The sequence below is a fragment of the Oratosquilla oratoria genome, chromosome 1 (genome assembly GCF_046742065.1).
Source record: "Oratosquilla oratoria isolate Oo_2021 chromosome 1, ASM4674206v1, whole genome shotgun sequence".
NCBI lineage: Eukaryota > Metazoa > Arthropoda > Malacostraca > Stomatopoda > Squillidae > Oratosquilla > Oratosquilla oratoria.
In genome coordinates, this window is record NC_134777.1 from 58,358,818 (window position 1) to 58,381,685 (window position 22,868).

General features: G+C 40.5%; 1 protein-coding gene across 2 annotated transcripts in view; it reads right to left on the reverse strand.

Moving 5' to 3' along the window:
- Positions 1-10,466: 10,466 nt before the first annotated feature.
- The window catches only part of LOC143028895 (uncharacterized), a 98,444-nt gene continuing 86,042 nt past the window's right edge, over positions 10,467-22,868 (reverse strand). For both annotated transcript variants that reach the window (XM_076191267.1, XM_076191314.1), the window contains exons 10-11: positions 15,545-19,190; positions 10,467-12,854 (exon numbers count right to left, since the gene is read on the reverse strand). In XM_076191267.1, the coding sequence (XP_076047382.1) occupies positions 12,644-12,854; positions 15,545-19,190 (3,857 nt within the window). In that variant the 3' untranslated portion in view covers positions 10,467-12,643. The remainder of the gene's footprint in view (positions 12,855-15,544; positions 19,191-22,868) is intronic.

Consider the following 22,868-nt stretch of genomic DNA (forward strand, 5'->3'; position numbering starts at 1 on the left):
TTTTGGCATTCACTGTTTCTCCGTTTAGTTTGTTCCAGACATCAATCACTCTTGTGGGAAGCTATTCTTTTTCAGGTCTCTTCTATAAGTGTCCAGTTCTTTAGTTTCTTTTCATGTCCTCTTGTTTCTCTTCTGTCCCACTTTAATAAGTCATCTCTATCAAGAATTTCCATCCCTTTCATAATTCTGTAAATGGTCAATAAATCACCTTTCTTTTCTCTGTTCCAGTGTTGATAGATGTAATTTCTCCAATCTTTGTTCATATGTCAGATTCGACAGTGTAGGTGCCATTTTAGTCGCTGCACTTTGGAATATTTCTAATTTTCTTATATTCTTTGTGCTGGGTGCCTACAATGTTAGCATATTCTAGTTTAGGTCTTATCAATGTAACCAATATTTTTTTAACCATCTCCTCATCTATGTAGTCGAAGGCCACTTTCATTGATCTTACTAAGTTAAAAGTCTCTCCAAATAATTTATTGACTTGTTTATCTGATGTCAAGTCGCTTGAGATGATTACACCCAGGACCCTTCCTGAATCGACTTTTTTGACTTCTTTGTTTCCAATTTTATATTGACCCGATACTCTATTTTTGCTTTTTCCAAATTCTATTATGCAACATTTCTTAATGTTGAAGTTCATCTCACATTTCTGACTCCATTCCCATATTTTGTCTAGGTCTTCTTGTAGCGATCTACAATCTTCTTCCATTTTTACTCTCTTAAGTAATTTGGCATCATCAGCAAAGAAGTTCATGTAACAATTTACTACCTCATCCATATCATTTATATATATGGCAAACATTATAGGAGCCAATACAGAGCCTTGCGGGATGCCACTTTTCACATCTTTCCAGTTCAAATTTTTGTCTCACGTACCACTCTCATTTTTCTTCCAATTAAGAAATCCTTCATCCATTCCAGCGGTTTACCTTGTATTCCTCATATTATTTAAATTTTTCTTATTAATTTCTTATGTGGTACCTTATTGAATGCCTTCTGCAAGTCCAAGAAGTCGGAATCTGCCCAGTCATTTCTTGTATTATCTCAGTTAATATTGAGTAAAAGTAAATTAACTTTGTAGTACACGATCTTCCACTTCTAAAGCCAAATTGTTAAGGGTTTACTATTTTCTTTTCTTCCAATTGTTTGGTCCATTTGTTTCTGATGACTTTTTCACATATTTTTGCTACTGTCCTTGTAAGGGATAACAGTCTGAAATTTGTAGGATCTTCCCTATTTCCTCCTTTATATATTGGTAGGAAGATCTTTATATATTGGTACGAAGAATTAAGGATGTACATGTTCTAAGGGAAGAGAGTGGGGGAATATCAGATAATTTTCTGGAAGGTAAATTGAGAGTGGAGAATAGGTGGAGAAAGAGGAAAAGGGCAGAAGGTAGGGAGGTACTTAGAGTGAACTGCTTAAATAAAAAAAAAAAAGGAATATAAGAAGAAGCTGAGAGAGGAGTGGGAGGGAGTGAAGGATAGAATAGAGCTAGGAGTGGAGGTGGAATGGGGATGGTTCAAGGAGGGAGTAAGGTGTGCAAAGATGGTGTGTGGAACAAGAAGGGCGGGAGGAAATAGAAGGAAGGGTAGTGAGTGGTGGGATGAGGAAGCAAAGAAGGGTATAGAAGAGAAGAAGCAGGCATTCATGGATTGGCTAGAAATTAGGATGAGGGAATCGTATGAGAGGTACAAAATAAAAAAAAGGGAAATTAAGCATAAGATAAAGGAAGCAAAGAGGAGAGCAGATGTGAAATGGGGTAAGAGTATGACAGAAAATTTTGAAAGTAATAAAAAGATGTTTTGGAAAGAAATTAAGAGAGGAAGAGGAGGCAAATCAAGTAGAGAAGAAAAGGTAAAAGGTGCAGATGGAGAGATTATAATGGAAGAGAATGCAGTGAGAGGAAGGTGGGCAGAGTATTTTAGGGAGTTGCTAAATGTAAGGAGTACAAGAAGAAGCTGAAGGAGGAGTGGGAGGGAGTGAAGGATAGAGTAGAGCTAGGTGTGGAGGAGGAATGGGGATGGTTCAAGGAGGGACTCGCAAAGTGTGCAAAGATGGTGTGTGGAACAAGAAGGACAGGAGGAAATAGAAGAAAGGGTAGTGAATGGTGGGATGAGGAAACAAAGAAGGTTGTAGAAGAGAAGAAGTGAGCTTTCACAGATTGGTTACAAAATAGGACGAGGGAGTCATAGGAGAGGTACAAAGAAAAGAGAAGTAAAGCAAAAGGTAAAGGAGGCAAAGAGGAGAACAGATGTGAAATGGGGTAAGAGTATGACAGAAAATTTTGAAAGTAATAAAAAGATGTTTTGGAAAGAAATTAAGAGAGGAAGAGGAGGCGAATCAAGGAGAGAAGAAAAGGTAAAAGGTGCAGATGGAGAGATGATAATGGAAGAGAAGGCAGTAAGAGGAAGATGGGCAGAATATTTTAGGGAGTTGCTAAATGTGAAGGAGGATAGGGAGGGAAAGATAGCTGCAGTAGGAAATGCTAAGAAAATGACCGTGATGAGTGAGGAAAATGGAGGAGAAATAAGGAAGGATGAAGTAAAGGCAGTTGTTAAGATGATGAAAGCAGGTAAGGCACCTGGTCTGGATGGATGCCATGCAGAATGTCTGAAAAAAGGAGGTACAGTGATGGTGGACTGGCTGGTGAGGTTATTTAATGTTTGCTGGAGAGAGGGTAGAGTGCCGGAGGACTGGAGGAGTGCCTGTATAGTTCCACTTTACAAGGGAAAAGGGGACTAGTGTGAATATAGTAGTTTCAGAGGGATTAGCTTGTTAAGTGTAGTTAGGAAGGCTTACAGTATGGGAGGATCTTGATTGAGAGGATTAGGAGAGGAACAGAGGGAGTAATTGGCGACGAACAGTGTGGATTTAGGATGGGTAGAGGTTGTGTAGATCAGATTTTTGTGGTAAGACAGATATGTGAGAAAGCTATAGGAAAGGGGAAGGATGTTTTTGGGGCTTTTATGGATCTGGAAAAGGCTTACAACAGGGTAGACAGGAAGGCACTGTGGGAGGTTTTGCGGATATATGGGATAGGAGGAAAGCTTCTAGGAGCTGTCTAGAGCTTTTACAAGAATAGTAGAGCATGTGTCAGGATTAGAAATGGAGAGTGGTTCGAGGTTAAGGTGGGACATTCGTCAGGGATGCGTTATGTCACCCTGGCTGTTCAACTTGTACAAAGATGGGGTGGTGTGAGAGGTAAATGCAAGGGTGGTAGGTCAGGGATTGGAGATGGTTAAAGAAAATGGAGAAAAGTGGGAGGTGAGCCAGCTGTTATTTGCGGACGACAGTGTGCTTGTGGCAGAATCGGAGGAGGGATTGAGGAAGTTGGTGACAGAGTTTGGGAGTGGGATAGAAGAAAGCTGAAGATAAATGTGTGTAAAAGTAAGGTAATGAGATGTACAAGGGGTGAAAGTGGCAGCAGACTGGAAGTGAGCATTAAGGGAGAGCGACTGGAGGAAGTGGATAGTTTTAGATACTTGGGTGCAAATGTAGCAGGAAAAGGTGGAGTGGAGGTGGAGGTAGAATGTAGATCGAGAGAAGCGAGTAAATACCTTGGATTAAAAAGTGTAATGAGGAATAGACATTTGGGAATGGATGCTAAGAGGAGATTGTATGAAGGAGTGATTGTGCCAACAGCACTGTATGGGGCAGAAACATGGAACATAAGAGAGGAAGAGAGAAGGAGTTTGAACGTGTTTGAGATGAGGTGTCTGAGAAGTATGATGGGGGTTACTAGGCTAGATAGAGTGAGAAATGAGGAGGTAGGGAGAACAGGGGTGGAAAGGGAGTTGGAAGATAGGGTTGATGAAAGAGTATTAGGATGGTTTGGACACATGGAAAGGATGAGTGAAGAAAGACTAGTAAAAGAGGTATGGAAGGCAGATGTGGAGGGAATGTCCTAGGATGAGGTGGATGGATGGGGTGAAGGGGGCTTTGGGGAAGAGGGAAATGTGTGTTGAGGAAGGACGGGAGAGGACAGAAGATGGGTGAATGGAGAATGGTTGTATATGGATGATGATGTGATGCATGAGGTGGAATGGGTGGGGGGGTGGGGGGTGAGGTAGTAATGTGTGAGCAAAATTTGACGCAGCCTGAAGGGATTTCTCCCCCTCTTCTCCTTTTATGCATGGGGGACAGAGAGGGGGGGTCACTGATTTAATGAAGTGGCCTTGCAGTGGATGTGCTGTGTCTTGCGACACTGCTTCTGACCCAGGGCAGTGGACAAGGTGCAGGGATGACCCATCATCCAGGAGGTGCTAAGATAGGAGGGAGGGTGAAGGGGAGTGGAGTGTATTCAGGGATGGAACGGGTGGGAATGATTTTATGCCTTTTTCTTTTTGGCTACCTCTCTTGTAAGGGGGAAAAAGCCTTGGTATATGTACGATATGTATGTACTTTGTCAGCATAAAGATTGATTGCCTACACAAAAGTTACTACCAAACTTCAGGAAGTAGAGAGACCATATAAATAGTAAACTTCACTGAGAAACTTTGTACTACAGTATAATACAGAATTAGCCACCACATTCAACATTGTCAAAAATCAATAATACCTAACACATGGGTATGAACAAATTTTATGCTTAGCACTTACCCTTTCTTCAGAATACATCTGCCCCTCTTCCATTTGCTTAAAATTATCTGAGATGTAAGTAGATGTATTTTGTACTTTGTGCCTTTCTAAATTAATAAGAAGGGAAAAAGAAGAGGAAAAGGAGAAGTTTTTCCCTTTATCAGTGGTTGTCATCACACCAAAGTATACACTCACTTCAGGCACATTAAAAGTTATCAAAATCCTTCATCTCAACACCTCATGGATGAAGGGTCATCCATGTCCCACACCACACTGCTCAGGTCAAAGCTGCTGTAATGAAGTGCAGTCTTGCCACAACAGGGCCCAATAACCTGAGCTAACTTACCTCTATTCCTTCATTATATGGCACACACACACACCAAAAAAAAATCCCTTCAGCCTAATGGTCATTTCATTCATCTCTCCACTTACCCTTATATTTTGTACTCTTCCTTACTCCCTGATCTTCCATGCAAGTCACTCTACCCAAATAATCATGCATCAAAGAAACATCCAATAGTAAAACTGAATGACTAACTCATACAACTGGACAAGAATCATAAAATTCTGGGTCTCACTTTTGATACCCATATGTACTCCACTCTATACATGACCTACAGGCTGCTTCAGACTGGGCTAATTTTATCAACTGTTATGAGATTAAGTAGAAATGACTTAAGTAATGATTTTTTTTTTTTTTTCCCCATCATCTCCAAATGTCTAATTACCTGTATCATCTATTGAGAAGCAGAATGGTGAACTAAGAGGAGTTAAAACTTGTATGAATGGACACATTATTGAAATGTTTTTAGGAAAGTTTAGAATATCTTAAGTGAATTTTTCTTCTAGCTATTCAAGTTCACAATATAAGATGACAATCAACCCGATATGAAGCAGGTTAAACAGTTAAAATCAACAAGAAAATATACATGTTAAGATCAGTAGCAGGTTTAGGTTTTGGTGAGAAGAAAACTGCAATTAGTCTACAGTGAATCACACTGAACTATGCCTCCATAGCATGATTCCCAACAATAAAGGTGCATCAAAACCACTGCAACACAACGTTTTCACACTAAAACAAAATTCCTTTCTATAGAACAGCACAGTTCTCAGTAAGAGCTCTCAATCCCACACATCCATCCCTTAACATGAACTCTATCGACAGTATGTAACTAAAGAACAACACTGACAGCATACTATTAAAAAATCTACAACCAACCACTAGCCCCACATAATACATCCATACTAAAACACACACAGACCTAAAAACAAGCACTTCAAGATTGACTTCCAAACTCCCTGCCCCACTAAATTTCCTTACCCATCATCCTTACAGAGAAATCCCTCTCACAACAATCAATCATTGCCCTGAGTTTCACTAAGTGGAAAACCTGCAACCCCACAGTGAGTTGCGATGGTCCTTGGAATCTCCCACAGATCTCTATGAAAAGAAACTTTGGACTATTGTCTGCACTGTATCAGTGTGGGACCATTTCCATGTCACCAGCTGAAAGCTGTAGGGAAAGGAGAGCAGTTACCAGCTGTTCCATGAGTGAACAAGTGTAAGAAATATAGCTAAAGTATATAGAGATATTTTGGGCCCATTTTGGGGAACCAGTGTCAGCTCCTCAGGGCTGCACTTTCTGATGGAAGTGAGGGGATCAATGAATTTTGAAAATGGGTGGCTTTGCTCTTGCAGGACCACCAAATGTTGGTACCAATTATTGGTCCCCCACAACAAGCGAGAACAACACAAGCACATACAGTATGTATTCAGGCCACTATTCAGCTTTAAAACAATATCAACACAGAACAGGTTTAACCACAGATACAAATTACCCCAAATGCAATCACCATGCAGATCTTAATTTACATTCCCCTACTCTTGCCTTACGCAGAAAACAACACAATAACTCTATGACTTATAGTACTCGTCAAAAGTATGCAGCCCCTACCCATTCTGGCTGCTTAGTTATGGCAAAAATGGGGTGGCATTTTCTGAGGTAAAATGATATAGGTATAAAGTATCTGGTAACCCCCTTGCTGTCACACTGGGTCAGTAGAGCAGATTGTGAGGGTGAACCCAGCCAGTTGCTCCCATGCTGCCTTGAGAAGAGGATGTAGAGGTAACCCTTCCCTTTAGGACCCTCCCATTTTTTCACACTGGTTTTCTTAATTTCCCTAGGGAATGTATTGTTACCTACAAAGTAATTAACTAATGAAATAATCACCCAAGTCACTGGACTGAAGAAGGCAGGCCATGGAACTAAAGAAATCAATGAAATGTTGAAGATGGCCAAGTCCAAAATTAGGAAATAAACGGAGCCATTTCGAGAGGGAGGGCTGGAGATACCATTCCTGAAACATTGGGCAGGGCATCCCAAAAATTTCTCCGCAGAGATTTTGCTGTTGTTCATGGATATGACTCTAAAGTACATTTTATGATGTTCAAAACCCTTGGAGTCTTCTTAAGATGCCCTGTCCTAGGTTTCTGGGATGGTATCTCCAGCCCTCCTCCCTCCAGAAATTGTGCCATATATTTCTTGACTGGACTTGGCCACCTTCAACGTTTAATTGGTTTCTTTAGTTTCAAAAGTCTGCCTTCTTAAGTCCAATGATTTTGGCAATTACTTCTCTAAATCATTTGTGGGTGCTATGGTAATGATACAGCTCCTAGGGAAATAAAGAAAACCAGTGTGAAAAACAGGAAGGCCCCAAGGAGAGTAGTTACTCGTGTATCCTCTTCCTACAGCAGCATGAGAGCGACTTGCTGGGTTCTCCATCATGCTCCACTCTGCTGGCTCAGCATGACAGCAGGGGTCTCCTAGATACTTTCTATCTATATAATTTCACCTCAGAAAATGACATCCTATTTTTGATGCAAGTATGTGGCTGCAAGGGGTATTGGCTACATGCTTTTGACAAGCACTGTACAGGCCAATTTAATAGTTGCTGCTGGTTACCTAGGAGCCATGGGTTTCCTGCAAGCGAAATCTGAGGCAATAGACTGTTTTTGACTCAGCTTGCTTACTTTCAGCAACTATCTCACTTCACATCCACTGGATGATCTTCAAGCTCTTAATACATCCACATCCAAAATTCCTCCAATTCTCATTTTGGGCCCTATTACATAATCTACTATTGCCCACTAGCTTACCCTCCCACCAACTATCCTGACCTATGTATACTGTTATTAAACAGTGTTCACTACCACCCTTTCCCTTTCAATGCACATCTCTCCATTTTCATTTCTTCCTAGCACACCATATTTTCACCTTCTGGCTCATCACCTACTTCAGCATCTAGAACCTCCCAACACCACTACTACATATATACATACATCTGTAATGTATAATAAAATGAACAGATTAAAAAAATTAATACATCAAATCTATGAACATCCTAAATTGAGCTTTTAAAGCCAATCTTTATACACATGTATGCCAAAAGGCCTTTTTCCCTTTAAAGGTTGGGTGAAGTCAAAGTACGCACCCATCTTTCATGGATGATGGGTTTCCTGTCACCCACTTCACTGATTTGGTCAATAGCGATTTAGCAAGACACAGCACTTCCAAAGCAAGGCCCAATAGCTGGAACTGGTTTGCCCCCACCACTTCATTATATGGTGACAAGAACATTCCTTCCAGCAGCTGTATTTCCTTATTCCTTTACAGCTACTCTCCATTCCTATTTTGCACTCTCTCCTCCTTGCTCCAATGCCCTCTTCACCCTACCCATCCTTGTCTTCCAATCAAGTTCCCTCCAGCCACTTGTGCTTTCCACTCTCTCTTATCCAAGTTTTTCTTCACTCGGTTTTCCAGATGCCCAAACCATCTCTGCTTTTTTTTTTTTATCAACCCCACCTGCCAGCCCTCTTTCCATCACCATTCTCATCCTCACCTCCACATTTCTCATTCTATCTATCAACACCCATCATATCTTCCTTTCTACCTCTTTTTAATTCGAAGTCTCTGTACAGTGTTATAGGCACAATCCCTCCTTCATACAATCTTTTCACATTCACCCCCTATTTACCTATCTCATGACATATTTCAGTCACCCACATTTACTCTATTCCCTTAATACATCCATCCCCTGCTACATGCAACTCCAAATACCACTTCACTACTTACCCTAGCCTCTCACCCTTAAAATTCACCTCAAATCCACCATCACCCCTTATACATTTTGTTACCTTTTGTCCATCTTTGCTTTCAACTTTCTCCTCTCACACACCCTCCATAACTCCACCACCAACTGCTTCAGTCTATCCTCCAACTCAGCTATACATGCAGTCATCCACAAACAACAATTGGCTTGCCTCCCACTTCCCTTCACTCTCACCAACTCTTAACACCTACCTAGGAGAGTAAATACCACTTGAAAACAAGTCTAGTTAACATACAATGTTTCTATTCTACAATGAGCGAAATGCTGTACATCCAATAAACGTCTCATCCTCCATTGATATTTACTCTGCCAAAAATATCAGTAGATGCCATCTTCAAATATCTGCTAAGCACAGTTGCATTCCCCTCTTTCACCATCTCATCCGTATACACATTGAGCATCCATGATGCAACCATGAACACCCTGTCCTTTGTTGTGGCACAAGTATTTTGGTATCTTGTACGATGTCACCTTGTTGGCGGTGGAGTTTGTCTTGATATTTGTGTGGGTTCCCCTGGAAGAGTGCATTCTTACCACAATCGAAGGCCCCAATAAGGCCTCGCTCATGATCTCACACAACCCTGGGACTTCCTCAGCTTTGCTTCTAACCACTCTCTCGATTCTTGACCCTCACACAAGTTCCTCTGCTCATGTAAAACTTCATGACTGACCTGAACACTTTCCCCTATCCCATGCACATGAAACAGACTCCATATCTGTCAACCCTGTCACACATCTTCTAACGTATGAAAGCCCTAATAACATCCTTACCCTTTGACATAAATGTCACACATATGTTACTACAAAAACTTAATCCACACACACTCTTCCTTACCTAAACTTGCACTGATCTTTCCCAATTACTCCCAATCCCCCTCCTAATTCTCTCAATCCTCTTCCATACACTTTCAACTACACTGAACAGACTGATCCTACTAAAACTACTCTGGTTATACTTGTCCCCATTTCCCTGTACACTTCCTTCCTTTGGGTACACACTAAATAATCTCAGCAGCCATGCCACTACAAGGGAGTAATGGCGAATTCCTGCACATGATGGTCCAGCAAGATGGACAAGGAGGGCTGACAACAGGTGACTGCTCCCCTCCTAACACTTTTAGCTGGGGAAATAGAAATAGTCTCACACCAATACATCATAGACTACAGTTGAAAGTTTCTTCCTGGATCTGTGGGAGAACCTGAGGACTATTGCAGGCCACTATGGAGTTGTGGGTTTTCAACTTAATGAAACCCAGGGCAACAATTATTAATCCACTACAACTTCCCTTCATCATACACTCCACATGGCGATCACCTATCCCAAGTGCCTTAATACATCTCATAGCCACAATGAAAATCTCCTGTCTTCCTTTACATTCAACAACTCCCCTAAATACTGTACCCCTTACCACCTTCATTTCCATTAGTATCTGTCCACCTTCACCTTTAATTTCTCTCTACCATCCTGCCTCCCCTCACTTTTTCCCTTCCTTCCAAAACATCTTTATTCTTTTCAAAATTCCCCACCTCACCTTCCATTTTGTTTCCATTCTATTTATTCCATATTTCTCGCATGCTTCCCCATTTTTTGCAACCATTCTTCATTTGCCCACTTTCTTCTACCAGCCACCACTGCTTTCACCTCTTTATCCCACCAATATTTATAATTAAATATTTTACATGGCATTCAATTAGGAAAATAATAAACAAAATTACCTTAAAACCTTTAATGACATGATGAGGTGACCTATACATCAGGAGTGACAAAGCTATTTGACATTGAACAATAAATAGATTCATTTTTTTATGCAAATTATCTAATACCTGTTTTTCTATTAAATAAGGTAGAGGGAAAGAAGAGACAGTGGCATATGGACGTGATGAAAAGAAACAAGTAATTGGTGTGGTAGTGATGGAGTTTTGATGTACACAGTTTATGGAAAGTTTGCAAAGACAGTTGACGGTTCCACTTGCAACATTTACGAGGCAAACCAACTGATCAACTCCAGGCAGCCCATCCGGACAAAGCAAAATGGCAATATGATTTGTGTAAAAGTACATACATGACCATATAGCTCCACTGCAGTCCCATGTGGTGCAGCAACAGTAATACAATAATGGCTTGGTACAGCAGAAGTACTGGAGCATGAGGACAATGTGCACCTATCAGTGTAGTGACAAATAATTGTACCACATCAGAGTACAACACTACAGTACCAATTCAACAAGAGCACATACCATATGTAAACATTTATGCCATACGGAGTTGCCAATGATGGCTTGACTGTTGCCTCCACCCAAATCAAGCATCAACTTAATGCTCTGTTCTGGGGCCAAACCACAAAGAGAAGGAAGAAAACCATGACCTGACCAAAACACAGTGTAAAGCTATATTGGACTATGTACAGACTCTCTCATAATAAATTTCTTGTGGGTCCTGTGTTTTACAGTCTATTTTTCTATAATTTACAATTACTGCAGCCTACACATAATCTTGCATCCTTTGTTTCAATAATAAACCATAACTTGAAACCATAATTGCTAATGCTAGATTTAGATGACTTATAATATATAAACAAGACACTCAAAGTTTTAGCAAAAGAAAATATAGGACCTTATTTCTTGGGAAAAACCCATCCTCAACCAATTTAACAGTTTCAACATATCTTGAACAATATTCTTACCATTAGCTCTAATGAAATCAAATACTGTAATGCATACATATCTATGACACCTTCAGGAAACCTTAAGTCTATTCAGATTATGAAGACAATCCTATTCCTCAGATGAAAAATGTAAAATGTCTCAAGGAGATGTGGAAAAGGATCCCAACTTTTAAAACAAATGCCTCAAAAAACAATAAGATTCTTTTTAAAATAAAGATTTGACAGGGAAAAATGAGATCAAGAACATCTTAGTCTGATCTTGTCACACAAAAAACTAGCAACACAAATGTCTTACTTACTACCACTAATGTCTATTACCTTCTAATTCTTGCAAATGCCCTTGCAGATCATCTTGCTTAACAGTGAGGGAAGGGAGGGGTGGGGCCATTCCACTTGTTCATCATAGGACTTTTGGTTTTGGCTTTTATCTTAATGGAAACCACTGCTTTTCTCTATCAACTGTTTTGAGAAATTGTTTTGTATTCTTGCTTTAACACAATAATTTTTCAGTACTCCATGTCACAAATCTTGATCCTTTCACAATAAATACAAATTCACCACTGACACTATACTTGAAACGCTACGTGCTATCTTGACAGATTAGGTAGTCCATAATTTTCACCATTTTACCTTCCTTGGCTTTCTCACAACTTACACTAGTTTCCTTAGTCTCAGGTGCACTACAATGGTTTCCTGGGTCCTCTATAATGACCCTAGTGCAGTCTGACAGGTTGAAGTACACTCTGGTTTCTTCATGTGTGGTGGAAAGACTTAAAATTGCAGTGTAGCCAGGCCTACAGTAAACACAGAAGGCTTCTGACATAAAGGCCCAGAGTATACTGTGAAGTTCTGAAGTGAAATGTATATTTTGGAGGCCTGGAGTACACTTAGAACTGTAAGACTGACAACCTTGAGATTGCTACAAGTGTCTTAAGTAGCTATGGTGTAAATGCCTTGTGTTACAATAAAGACCTCCAACCCACCTGAAGGCCCAAAGTGCACTATGCTGGCTTGGAATTAACAACAACTTGCACACATTTTCCTACCTTGGGTTCTGCTTACTAGTTACTCAAGCAAAAATCTCAATTGGGGAAGAAAAGAAAAAAAGTTGATCCAAGCAGATGCAAAGCCGTGCCTATCAACTACAATTTCTGCTTTGATCTAGAAACACTTAGCACTACAGATTATTTGTACAGTGTTCAGGTCTGTAGATTATGTTGCCTCTATCTTGTCTGGGTTTCATAGTAGGACTCTGGCATAATTGGCTGGGAGCTGGTCACCCCCCCATAGGTGAGGGCAGAAGGAGGGGGGGGAACAAGTGAGGACTGGTGGGCGGTGAGGGGGGGCGTGTACTGTGGGTAGCTGGACTGATGGGTTCCGTACGATGAAAGCGAGTTGGTTGGCTGCGCAAGACTGTGCTGATACATGGGATATCTGCAAATGCAAACGGCGTGGTGGTAGAACCATGGCAAAACAATTATTTGCAACACAACAAAATGCAACATGTTCCAAGACATTACGACAAAAGGAGTAATGCAAGTTGTGTTCAAAACATTTAGACAAAAAGAAAATGAGGGTGAAAAGAAAGAAAATGCAAAAAATGTGTTCAAGACAAGCAAGACAATGAGAGGCCACAATCAGTATTAATTCCAATTCTTCCTCTTACTCTCTCCATTGTGTATATATCGACACAATTAAGAATTTCATGGAGAGAGTAAGAATTCACCTCAGGTTATATAGTGAACAGTAGTGACAGGAATTAAAAGCAGAGCACAGAGTTGGAAACATCTGATAATGACCTCTTGTGCACTTTGATGAAACCAGCAATACTCTCTTCATAGCCCCTACTTGTACACTCTGACACAACTCATGATCTATTCTTATCTACTCTTCGCTGGTGTAAATAAACTGAATGCCAGTTAAACCTAAATGGCGTAAGTTACACTGATAGATTCTAGTAGTACCACTTGATAGTGTCAGACAGCTCCCAGTGACACTAATGACAGTTCCTGGTGGCAAAGCAGACTACTGGCAGCACAACTGACAGCTTCCAATGGTACTACTAACAGTTCTAAGCAACACTAACCACTCTCAATCACATTATGACCTTCCAAATAAAATTACCGTCCCCTACAATATCACCAACTTCCCTGTAATACTTTTCAGCAGCACTATCCACAGCGTAGAGTAGAACTAATTACAATTCCCAATACTTCCACTTCAATTAGTACTGCTGATTGCCCCCTGTAAATCTCTTTATGACCACAAGCCAATCCTGCAAAAATTATGCATATCAAGTGCAAGGCTCTAAGAGCTATCACACTTACAAGAACTTCTAATCCAAGTTTTCCAAGTCTTTGTTTGCAGGTTGTGATGAGTCCCAACAAAATTCAAACATATATTCTATATATATATTCAAAAATGACTGCTAATGTATTCAATTCATTAACTATCATTCTGAATACCCTAATGTGGTCATTGGCATCCTCTTTCTGTTACCTATGATGGTTTCTGATCTAGCCCCCCTTATTTACACTCAATCACCATTTTTAAAATAACCTGATTACCTTAATTACATATGACATGCCCACTCTTTTTGGTAAAGGCACAATCTTTCTTATAGAACCATTAAACATGCAAGATATAATATGCCCTTTTGATAACCATATTAAAAACAACAGTATTCTGGTGATTTGGTACAAAATTCTAAACTGACCATAAAACAAGTACACTCTAGCATCTCCACATCCTCTTTCTAACCCCAGATATACTCTGATAGTCCCACATGCACTAATGATCCCAAGTACACTATAACCCCAAGCGCATTTGAGTGCTTAAGTCAGGGATGGAATCGTATCCATAATTGTATTTGCAAATATGTAAAAATTTATATTTGTATTTACATGTGTAATTGAGAGAGAGAGGAAAAAAAAAATTGTATCAGTCTTGTATTTGCAGTATTTCCTTCAAATATTTGTATCATGAAAACTGCTAATCTTGTTCATGCTCATCAGATCTTGTTCCAACCTGCTAGGTTATGCTGAATGTTACTTTGTAATAAAATGAGGGACTTTCATTGGCATCAGAAGTCAGAAGTCACTCTTGAGACCAAGATATCTATTATGTTTCTAAAGTGCTTTGGACATATGCAGCCTGGCTCTACTTTTGACTTTTGTCAATACAACATTGTTTGTAATCATTGTCACAAGGATGTTGGTCATATTCTATAGAGTGCAGTCCACAGACCAGTAGTGCTATCACCCAGTCAAGACCTTTTGTAGAACCAAATTACCCTTGACATTACTTGCGACAAATACTTTTGAATTTCCAACAACTGGTAGTTGGCTTGCCAGGAACTACTAGTATCTGCATTGTCTGTTTCTATAGAATGACTGTTTAGCATTACAGTTCTTCTGATCTGACAGGCATAATCTAAACTCACTTTTTCATGAATGCATATTTAACATGTACAATCAAGATGTAATTTAATAGTTATATTAGTTTTATCTTCTTTGCCAATTGCTAACCAATCAATTTATTTCAAGCAAATACTTTCCTGATAGATTAACATGACACCAAATAAGATGGTCCATTTGAACAAGGGCCAGAGCATATACCGCAAATTGGCAGGTACTGTTAATCATACATTAAAATTGTGAATTGTTTTCTAATTGCACTAGTGTACAAATATAAAAAAAATGTGAATTAGTTTTCTTTACTAAAGATAATTTAATTTCTCTTCTTTTGATTTTCGTGTCCAAGTGTGTAAAGGCCACATTGATAAGACCTCAAATATTGTGATGTTAATTTTTTTTAATGTTATAAGTACCTGTGATTAACTTGGGGTGTCCCTATGTATCTACAAGTAAAATTACTCACAATTATGGAGAAAATTGGTACAATATTTGCAAACACAGTATGAAGTGTACTTGTATTTCATTTGTATTTGAAGCTTCATGTTTGTGTTTGTATTTGATAAACTTAGAATCATAGTATCCAAATTTGTATTTGACTACAAAGATATTTATGTATTTGGCCTGACCCCATCCCTGGTTTAAGTAATTTAATTTCAAGTGCACCTGTCAGCCAAAGAATTGCCTCAAGAAAGGCTCCTCGGCTCTTACCTTGGGATGATGAGTTCAGATGCAGCACTGGGAGGTACCGACATTAGTGGGTGAGGAGGGGGACCATACATCTGCTGTGACAAAGTAGACTGATGCACTGCCTGCTGGTACAAGTGGGTCAGGTATTCTGCTGACTGTGCAGTTGTTAATGGAGGTTGGTCCACCAAGTGTGAACCATTTTGGCTTGATGCTACAGACAGACTGGTGCTTGTGGGAGTGCCAAGACCCAGGTGGTGTTGACCATCAGGTGGCAGTGGCTGTTGATGTCCTGGCACACTGCCTAAATTATGACTTGATGTGGTGACTGGTTGGTGAGCTATTGATGTGGGACTGGCTGTGGCTTGATGAGCTGCTGATGGTGATGGATTTGATAACTGATGAGCTGCTGGTGGTGAAGGATTTGACAGTTGATGCTGAGGAGTTGAGGGGTTGGACATGTGTTGCTGAGGTGTTGAAGGGTTGGACATGTGATGTTGAGGTGTTGAGGGATTTGAAACATGTTGCTGAGGTGTGGAGGGGTTGGAAATGTGGTGAGGTGTTGACGGACTGGACATGTGACCCAAGTTTTCTGGGGAAGGATTTGGTTGGTGTTGGTTTGGTGATCCATTTGTAAGTTGGTGTTGAACTGGTGGGGAAGTACTTCCTGGTTGGTTGTGCATAAGTGGGGAAGGATTACTGGCAGCTTGTTGTGGGGATGGGTAGGATTGGTGGGGTGGTGACAGGTTGTGCACAGGGTCCACAGGATGCTGTAGATTGTGGTTGCCGCTATTACTATTAGTTCCTTGTGCAGCCATAAGTCCACCATGTGGTATAGATGCATCACCTGCTGGTTTCCCCTGGTCCCCACTACTGCAGGCTGTCAATTGCTCAGTTCCTCCAGTCTCTTCTGGTGACATAGTTGTAATACTATTGTGAGCACCATCAAACTGTTGAGGTTGTTGCTGTTGTAACTGTTCCTGCTGTTGGATTTGTTGTTGTTGTTCATGCTGTTGTATGTGCTGTTGTATCTGTTGTTGCTGTTCTTGCTGAATCTGTTGCATTTGTTGTTGTTGCTGTTGCATATCTATTTGTTGTGGCTGCAACATCTGCTGCTGCACATCAATTTGCTGTTGTGATTGTGGATATTGCTCATTCTGCTGTTGCTGGTCACCTTGATTAGGTTGCTGATTCTGATTGGGTTGTTGCTGATGTGGGCTTTGTTGATGCTGTGGACTCATCTGTGGCTGTTGATGTTGTGGACTCATCTGTGGCTGCTGATGCTGTGGACTCATCTGAGGCTGCTGATGCTGTGGACTCATCTGTGGCTGCTGATGCTGTGGACTCATCTGTGGCTGCTGATGCTGTGGACTCATCTGTGGCTGCTGATGCTGTGGACTCATCTGTGGCTGCTGATGCTGTGGACTCATCTGTGGCTGCTGATGTTGTGGACTCATCTGTGGCTGCTGATGCTGTGGACTCATCTGTGGCTGCTGATGCTGTGGACTCATCTGTGGCTGGTGTTGTTGTGGGCTCATATGTGGCTGTGGACTCATCTGCTGCTGTGGGTTCATCTGCTGCTGTGGGTTCATCTGCTGTGGTAATGGACTCATTTGCTGTGGATGTGGACTCATTTGCTGATTAAGTTGTGGGCCCATCTGTGGCTGATGTTGCTGTGGATTCATCTGTTGATGCTGTTGGCTCATCTGCTGTTGTGGGTTCATCTGTTGCTGATGCAGATTAATTTGTGGCTGATGCTGTTGTGGGCTCATCTGCTGATGTTGCTGTGGGCTCATATGTGGCAGATGCTGTTGTGGGCTCATATGTGGCTGATGTTGTTGTGGGCTCATATGTGGCTGATGCTGCTGCGGGCTCATATGTGGCTGATGCTGTTGTGGGCTCATATGTGACTGATGTTGCTGTGGGCTCATGTGTGGTTGATGCTGCTGTGGGCTCATGTGTGGCTGATGTTGTTGTGGGCTCATCTGTGGCTGATGACTCAAATGTTGCTGGTGTGGTGGGCTCATCTGATGTTGTTGAGGATTCATTTGCTGTTGCTGGGGACTCATCTGTTGTAGCTGGGGACTCATCTGTTGCTGTGGGCTCATCTGTTGCTGCTGTGGGCTCATCTGTTGCTGCTGTGGGCTCATCTGTTGCTGCTGTGGGCTCATCTGCTGCTGCATACTAAACTGATGCTGTTGCTGTGGACTCAACTGCTGTTGATGTGTATTTAACTGCTGTTGGCTCATAAGCTGCTGCTGCGAACACATGTGCTGCTGCTGCTGCTGCTGTGGATTCAATAGCTGTTGTTGCTGGGGACTCATCTGCTGCTGTTGAGGATTCATCTGTTGAGATTGCTGTTGTAAGTGTGGGGGGCTCACTTGCTGGTGCTGAAGATTCATTTGTGGTTGTTGGTTCATCTGCTGCTGTGGACTGACCTGTTTCTGCTGTGGACTGACCTGTTGCTGCTGTGGACTGACCTGCTGCTGTGGGCTCACTTGCTGCTGTGGACTCACCTGCTGCTGTTGCATATTTATTCGAGAATCTTTCTGTTGCTGCTGTGGCTTGGGAGACTGCTGTATTTGTGGCTGAGGCTGCCTGCTGTTGCCCTGTTGATTTATCATCTGCTTGTTATACTGAGCAGCCTGTGGTACTGCAGACTTAACTGTATTTTTACCTCCAGCCTTTCTGTTATTGCTCTGCTGTAGTGCTTTCATGGCAGCCCACTGTTCTGGAGTGATTTTGCCATTTTGAGGTACATTTGAGTAACGAACCCTCTGCCCTCCACCTGTTCCCCTACCTCTTCCTACTGTTGGGGTGAATCTTGCTCCTGGAGGTAGTTTTTGGAGTGGAATTTTTCCTCGAGCTATACCTGCTGCTGATATTGGAACAACCGACACTGACGGTCGGCCTGGTGCTGTTTTTGGAGAAACTACTGATCGGGCTGGCCCACTTCCTGACCCATTGGTAGGCCGTATTGGAACCTGTTTCTTATTTATCACAATTTGCTTCTGTTTAATGGCTTTAAGAAATGCATGTTCTGTACTGACTGTAGACTTTTGCATAATTTTGCTGGAGCCTTCTGGACTGATCCCTTTTGGTGGAGAGCCCATCTTCTTGTGCTGTATGACAACAGAAGATGAGGGCAGAACAAGGACAGATGACCCAACATTAACAACTTTCGACCCACCTCCCATTTTAGCTCCATCAATGGGCTTGGTCCCTGTTTTGTGTACTGGTGCAGCAATGGGAGTGACTGACACTGAAGAGTTGGGAGAAATGATGAAAGAAGAAGCAGGTTTCAAAAGCCGATTCTTAGATGCCTCCTGTTGCAAAATTTGTGCCGCGATGCCCTCGTATGAAAGATTCTTACGCTGCTTGCCACTACTGTCTGGAATATCAATCATTGGTGGATGCGAGACCACTGCTCCAGCTGCTCTCAATTTATGCAGTCTTCGAATGATTAATGGGTCTGTCTCTTCTTGGACTTTCTTTCGGGGAGTGTAACTTTTGCCCTTCTTAATGAGTCCCTCAATGTCTGTTAATACCTCACCTAAAGTGTTCTGCAGTTCTCCATCTTTGATTTTATTAGGTTTCCTCTTTTTGACACAGACTGGTCCAGCAGCCATTGAGCGCTTGACTCCAGGCACTTCCAGGTTGCCGGGAGAGTCTGCCAACAGGGGATGAAGTAGCTATAACAGAGGCACTTTCAGAAAAACAAAAGAGCCATTACCATCTCAACCTCATCTATAACACTAACCCTTCAATAATACCTGTTACCTTGAGTTTCACCAATTGGAAAACCCACAGCCCCACAAATTGCCAACAGTTCTTGGGCTCTCCCACAGATCTCTCTGGTAAGAAACTTTAGACAGTTGTCTGTGTTGTATTGGTGTGTAACTGTTTCCATGTCACCGGCTGCATGTAGTAGGAGGGGAGCAGTCACCGGTTGTCAACTCTCCAAGTGTAAGAAAGTGTCAGAAACATAGGTGAAGTTCACAGAGAGATCTTGGGCTCTGTAAGGCAACCAACTGTCAGTCCCTAAGAGCACCTCTAGATGGAGGTGAGGGGGTTGATGGGTTTAGAAAATGGGCATATTTTCTGTCCATCTTGCAGGTACCTTTTAATATGATGATGCAATGTATAGATTCTGTTTTGACATACAGATGATATTCAGCTGGAACTTGTTGCAACAAACTGCATGATATGGATGGGTTAACTATTTCAACTGCAACCTACTATGCAGATTTTGCTTTAGGTCATGACAATTAATTTCAGCTGAGAAGTACAAGTCAAACTGAACTAGGTCTCTTTTTAATAATGAAGCTTTCACGTGAGTCCCTCAGCTGATTTTACTAATCTCTCATTATGCAAAGCAGAATCTAGAGAATATGTCACTTTAAAAAAAAAAGGTTAAATCACCCTCACTCCCTATTTATTTATTTTTTTTTTTTTTTGTAAACATCATCCAGTATCAACTTTATGTTATGACAAGATCTACTTCAAAAATTCTGTTTAATGATTTTGTTAATATACTATTAAGCTTATACAACACACCCCATTTTTCCCAATATATGCAAAGGTCCACAGCAATCCCAAAAATAATGTACCAGCATGACAAAAAATAAAATCCAAAACTACCAAGATTCTCATGAGGCTGTTTAGCATCGCCATTTACACACGTAAACAGAGACCAGGTTCTTTGTTCAAACTAAAAAGCAATATATAGGTAACTATTAGAAATAATGATGAGAACCCACTGGAGAAAACTAAATACAAAGTAAAATAAAATACAAATGAAGTAAACTAAATAATATGTCAAATAAAACCCTACATTTTTCTTTGATATTTAACCTTAAATCTAGTTTAAAGTAGCTGTCAGTTCAACTTGCAATAAAGTGTCCCATGAAATATATCATTATAACACCGCTCTTTCTATGAAAGCATAAACCAAAATATATCTTTATTGTAATCTTGTCAATTGACAAATTTGGATTCATTTTACAAATTTGTCAAACACATGAAACTGAAGAAAACAATAAAAATGCAATTACTGAGCTTAATTATTTCTAACATCCCACCCCCATCCTGCAAGCAATAACTGTTGCCTGGCACCTTGAACTTCAATGATTGGAAACCCATTGCCTCACTGTGGTCTAAAGGATCCTTTGACTCTCCTACACATTTCTTTTGTCTGTATTGTAAAAGTAAAGGTCTATTTCTTTCATCACAAGCTACTGGTTGTCACACTGCCTTATTCAAAACAAAGGAGGAGAGGGTATTGATGGGATTTAAAGATAATCAGTATGGTGATAATTTGCCCAACATCTCTCTCACAGGACTACCCTGTGTAGGTCCCCACCAATGGTCCTTTCTGCATTTGAGATCTGAAGCAACAGATTGATTGATTGATTGAGATTGATTGGTTGGTTGGTTGGTTGAAGAAGAAAAAGAAGAAAAAGAAAAGAAGAAAAAAGAAGAAAAAAAGAAGAAAAAGAAGAAAAAGAAGAAGAAGAAGAAGAAGAAGAAGAAGAGAAGAAGAACTATTCCCTCCCCAAAACCTACTTAGGTTTGGTTTTCTAGTTCATAAAGCCAGCAAGGCATTCAAAAACCTATATATTAGAAGCAAACTTTGACCAATGAAGACACTGAAATGAGACACTGGAAACACTGTATTCCTGTATATTACAATTTGGTATGTACACATGCCCTTTTGTCTTCCTGTATTGCTTCTGACCTGGTCAGTGGCTGGGGGATAGGGATGGCCTTTCATACACAAGGAACTAATGTAAAAGGGAAACAAATGGGTGGAGTGGTATGTCAGTTGGCTTGCTCCCTTATAAGGGAGAAAAGGCCTTTTGGTATATAGACAGACATGTACCCACTCTCTATAGAAGTAGATGTGTGCACACCTGAACATTTTCCAAGCTTTTTATCTTCTAATTTAGAAAAACATTTCTTCCCCCCTCCCTTTGGTCTTTTCAAGATTCAACCTGCACCATTTTTTTTTTTTTTTCCTGCCAAGTTTTTACAGTCTTTTGTCATGCCCCCCCCTTTTTTTAAACCTGGCTACATTCTTTTTCCTAACTTAGCTCCATACCACAAGCTAATCCTGATATAGTGTGTGATTAGTGGATAAATGTTATCTGGATATTTTCCTACAGTATAAGTTTTTCTTCATGACAAGACATAAATTGACCAATCAATTGAAATTAGTTTCAAAGCAAATATGCTGTACTTATTACATAATTTTTTCCCAGCTCTAAAGCTGACCACTGGTTACTTTGAACCTTCTTCCAAGGTTGGTCATGCCTATGACCATGTCTGCTCATTACACAGAAACTGATGATATATGCCCACTCCCAATTTGCCTCACATACAACCACTCACATTTTCACAAACTATAAAAACACAGTCACTACACCCTGTTCAAAATTTTAACTAAGAGATCTATGTACCTGACTACCAGCTTTCTTGATGTTGCAAGGGTTTCTACAAAAAATACCCTATGGCTACAAATTACTAATGTTTGTTCTATTCTACAGGTATGTGAATAGTAAACTAAAAGATAAACAAGAAATAGTGAATCTGCCTCAAGGGAATGATGAATATATAGATGAAGAGACGGCTGAAATTATGAGCAAACATTTGAAATCTGTATTCACAATCGAAAGTACATAAAGTTGGGAAGGACAGAAAGATCCCCCCCAATGAAAGAAATAACTGTGACACAGAAGGAAATAAGGGACCAAATAATAAACCTCGACATCAGAAAATCACATGGTCTGGATGGAATTGCAAATTGAATATTAAAAGAATGTATAGATGAACTAATGGACAAAATATACAAGAAAATTGATTACTCACTCCAAGTAGGAAAGGTACCACAAGACTGGAAAAATGCAAATATTGTACCAATATCTAAAGAGGGACAAGGAAAAGCCATATAACTACTAATTATAGACCGGTCTCCCTTACAAACACAGTAGCAAAGATATGTGAAAAAGTTATCAAAAGTAGATGGATTAAACATCTGGAAAAAAATAATACACTGAACCCAAAACAATTTGGCTTTAGAAACATAAGATCACGTGCCGCTAACATGATTTGCTTTTACTCAAGGCTAATAGAAATAATGCAAGAAAGGGACAGATGAACTGATTGTACCTTCCTAGATTTAGAAAAAGCATTTGATAAAGTACCATACAAAAAGCTACTAAGAAAAATCAAAATAATAGATGATGTACAAGGAAAGTTATTGAAATGGATGGAAGATTTCTTGAACGGGAGAAAAATGAGGGTGGTACTTATGAGACAAAAACTTGACCTGGGAAGAAATGAGAAGTGG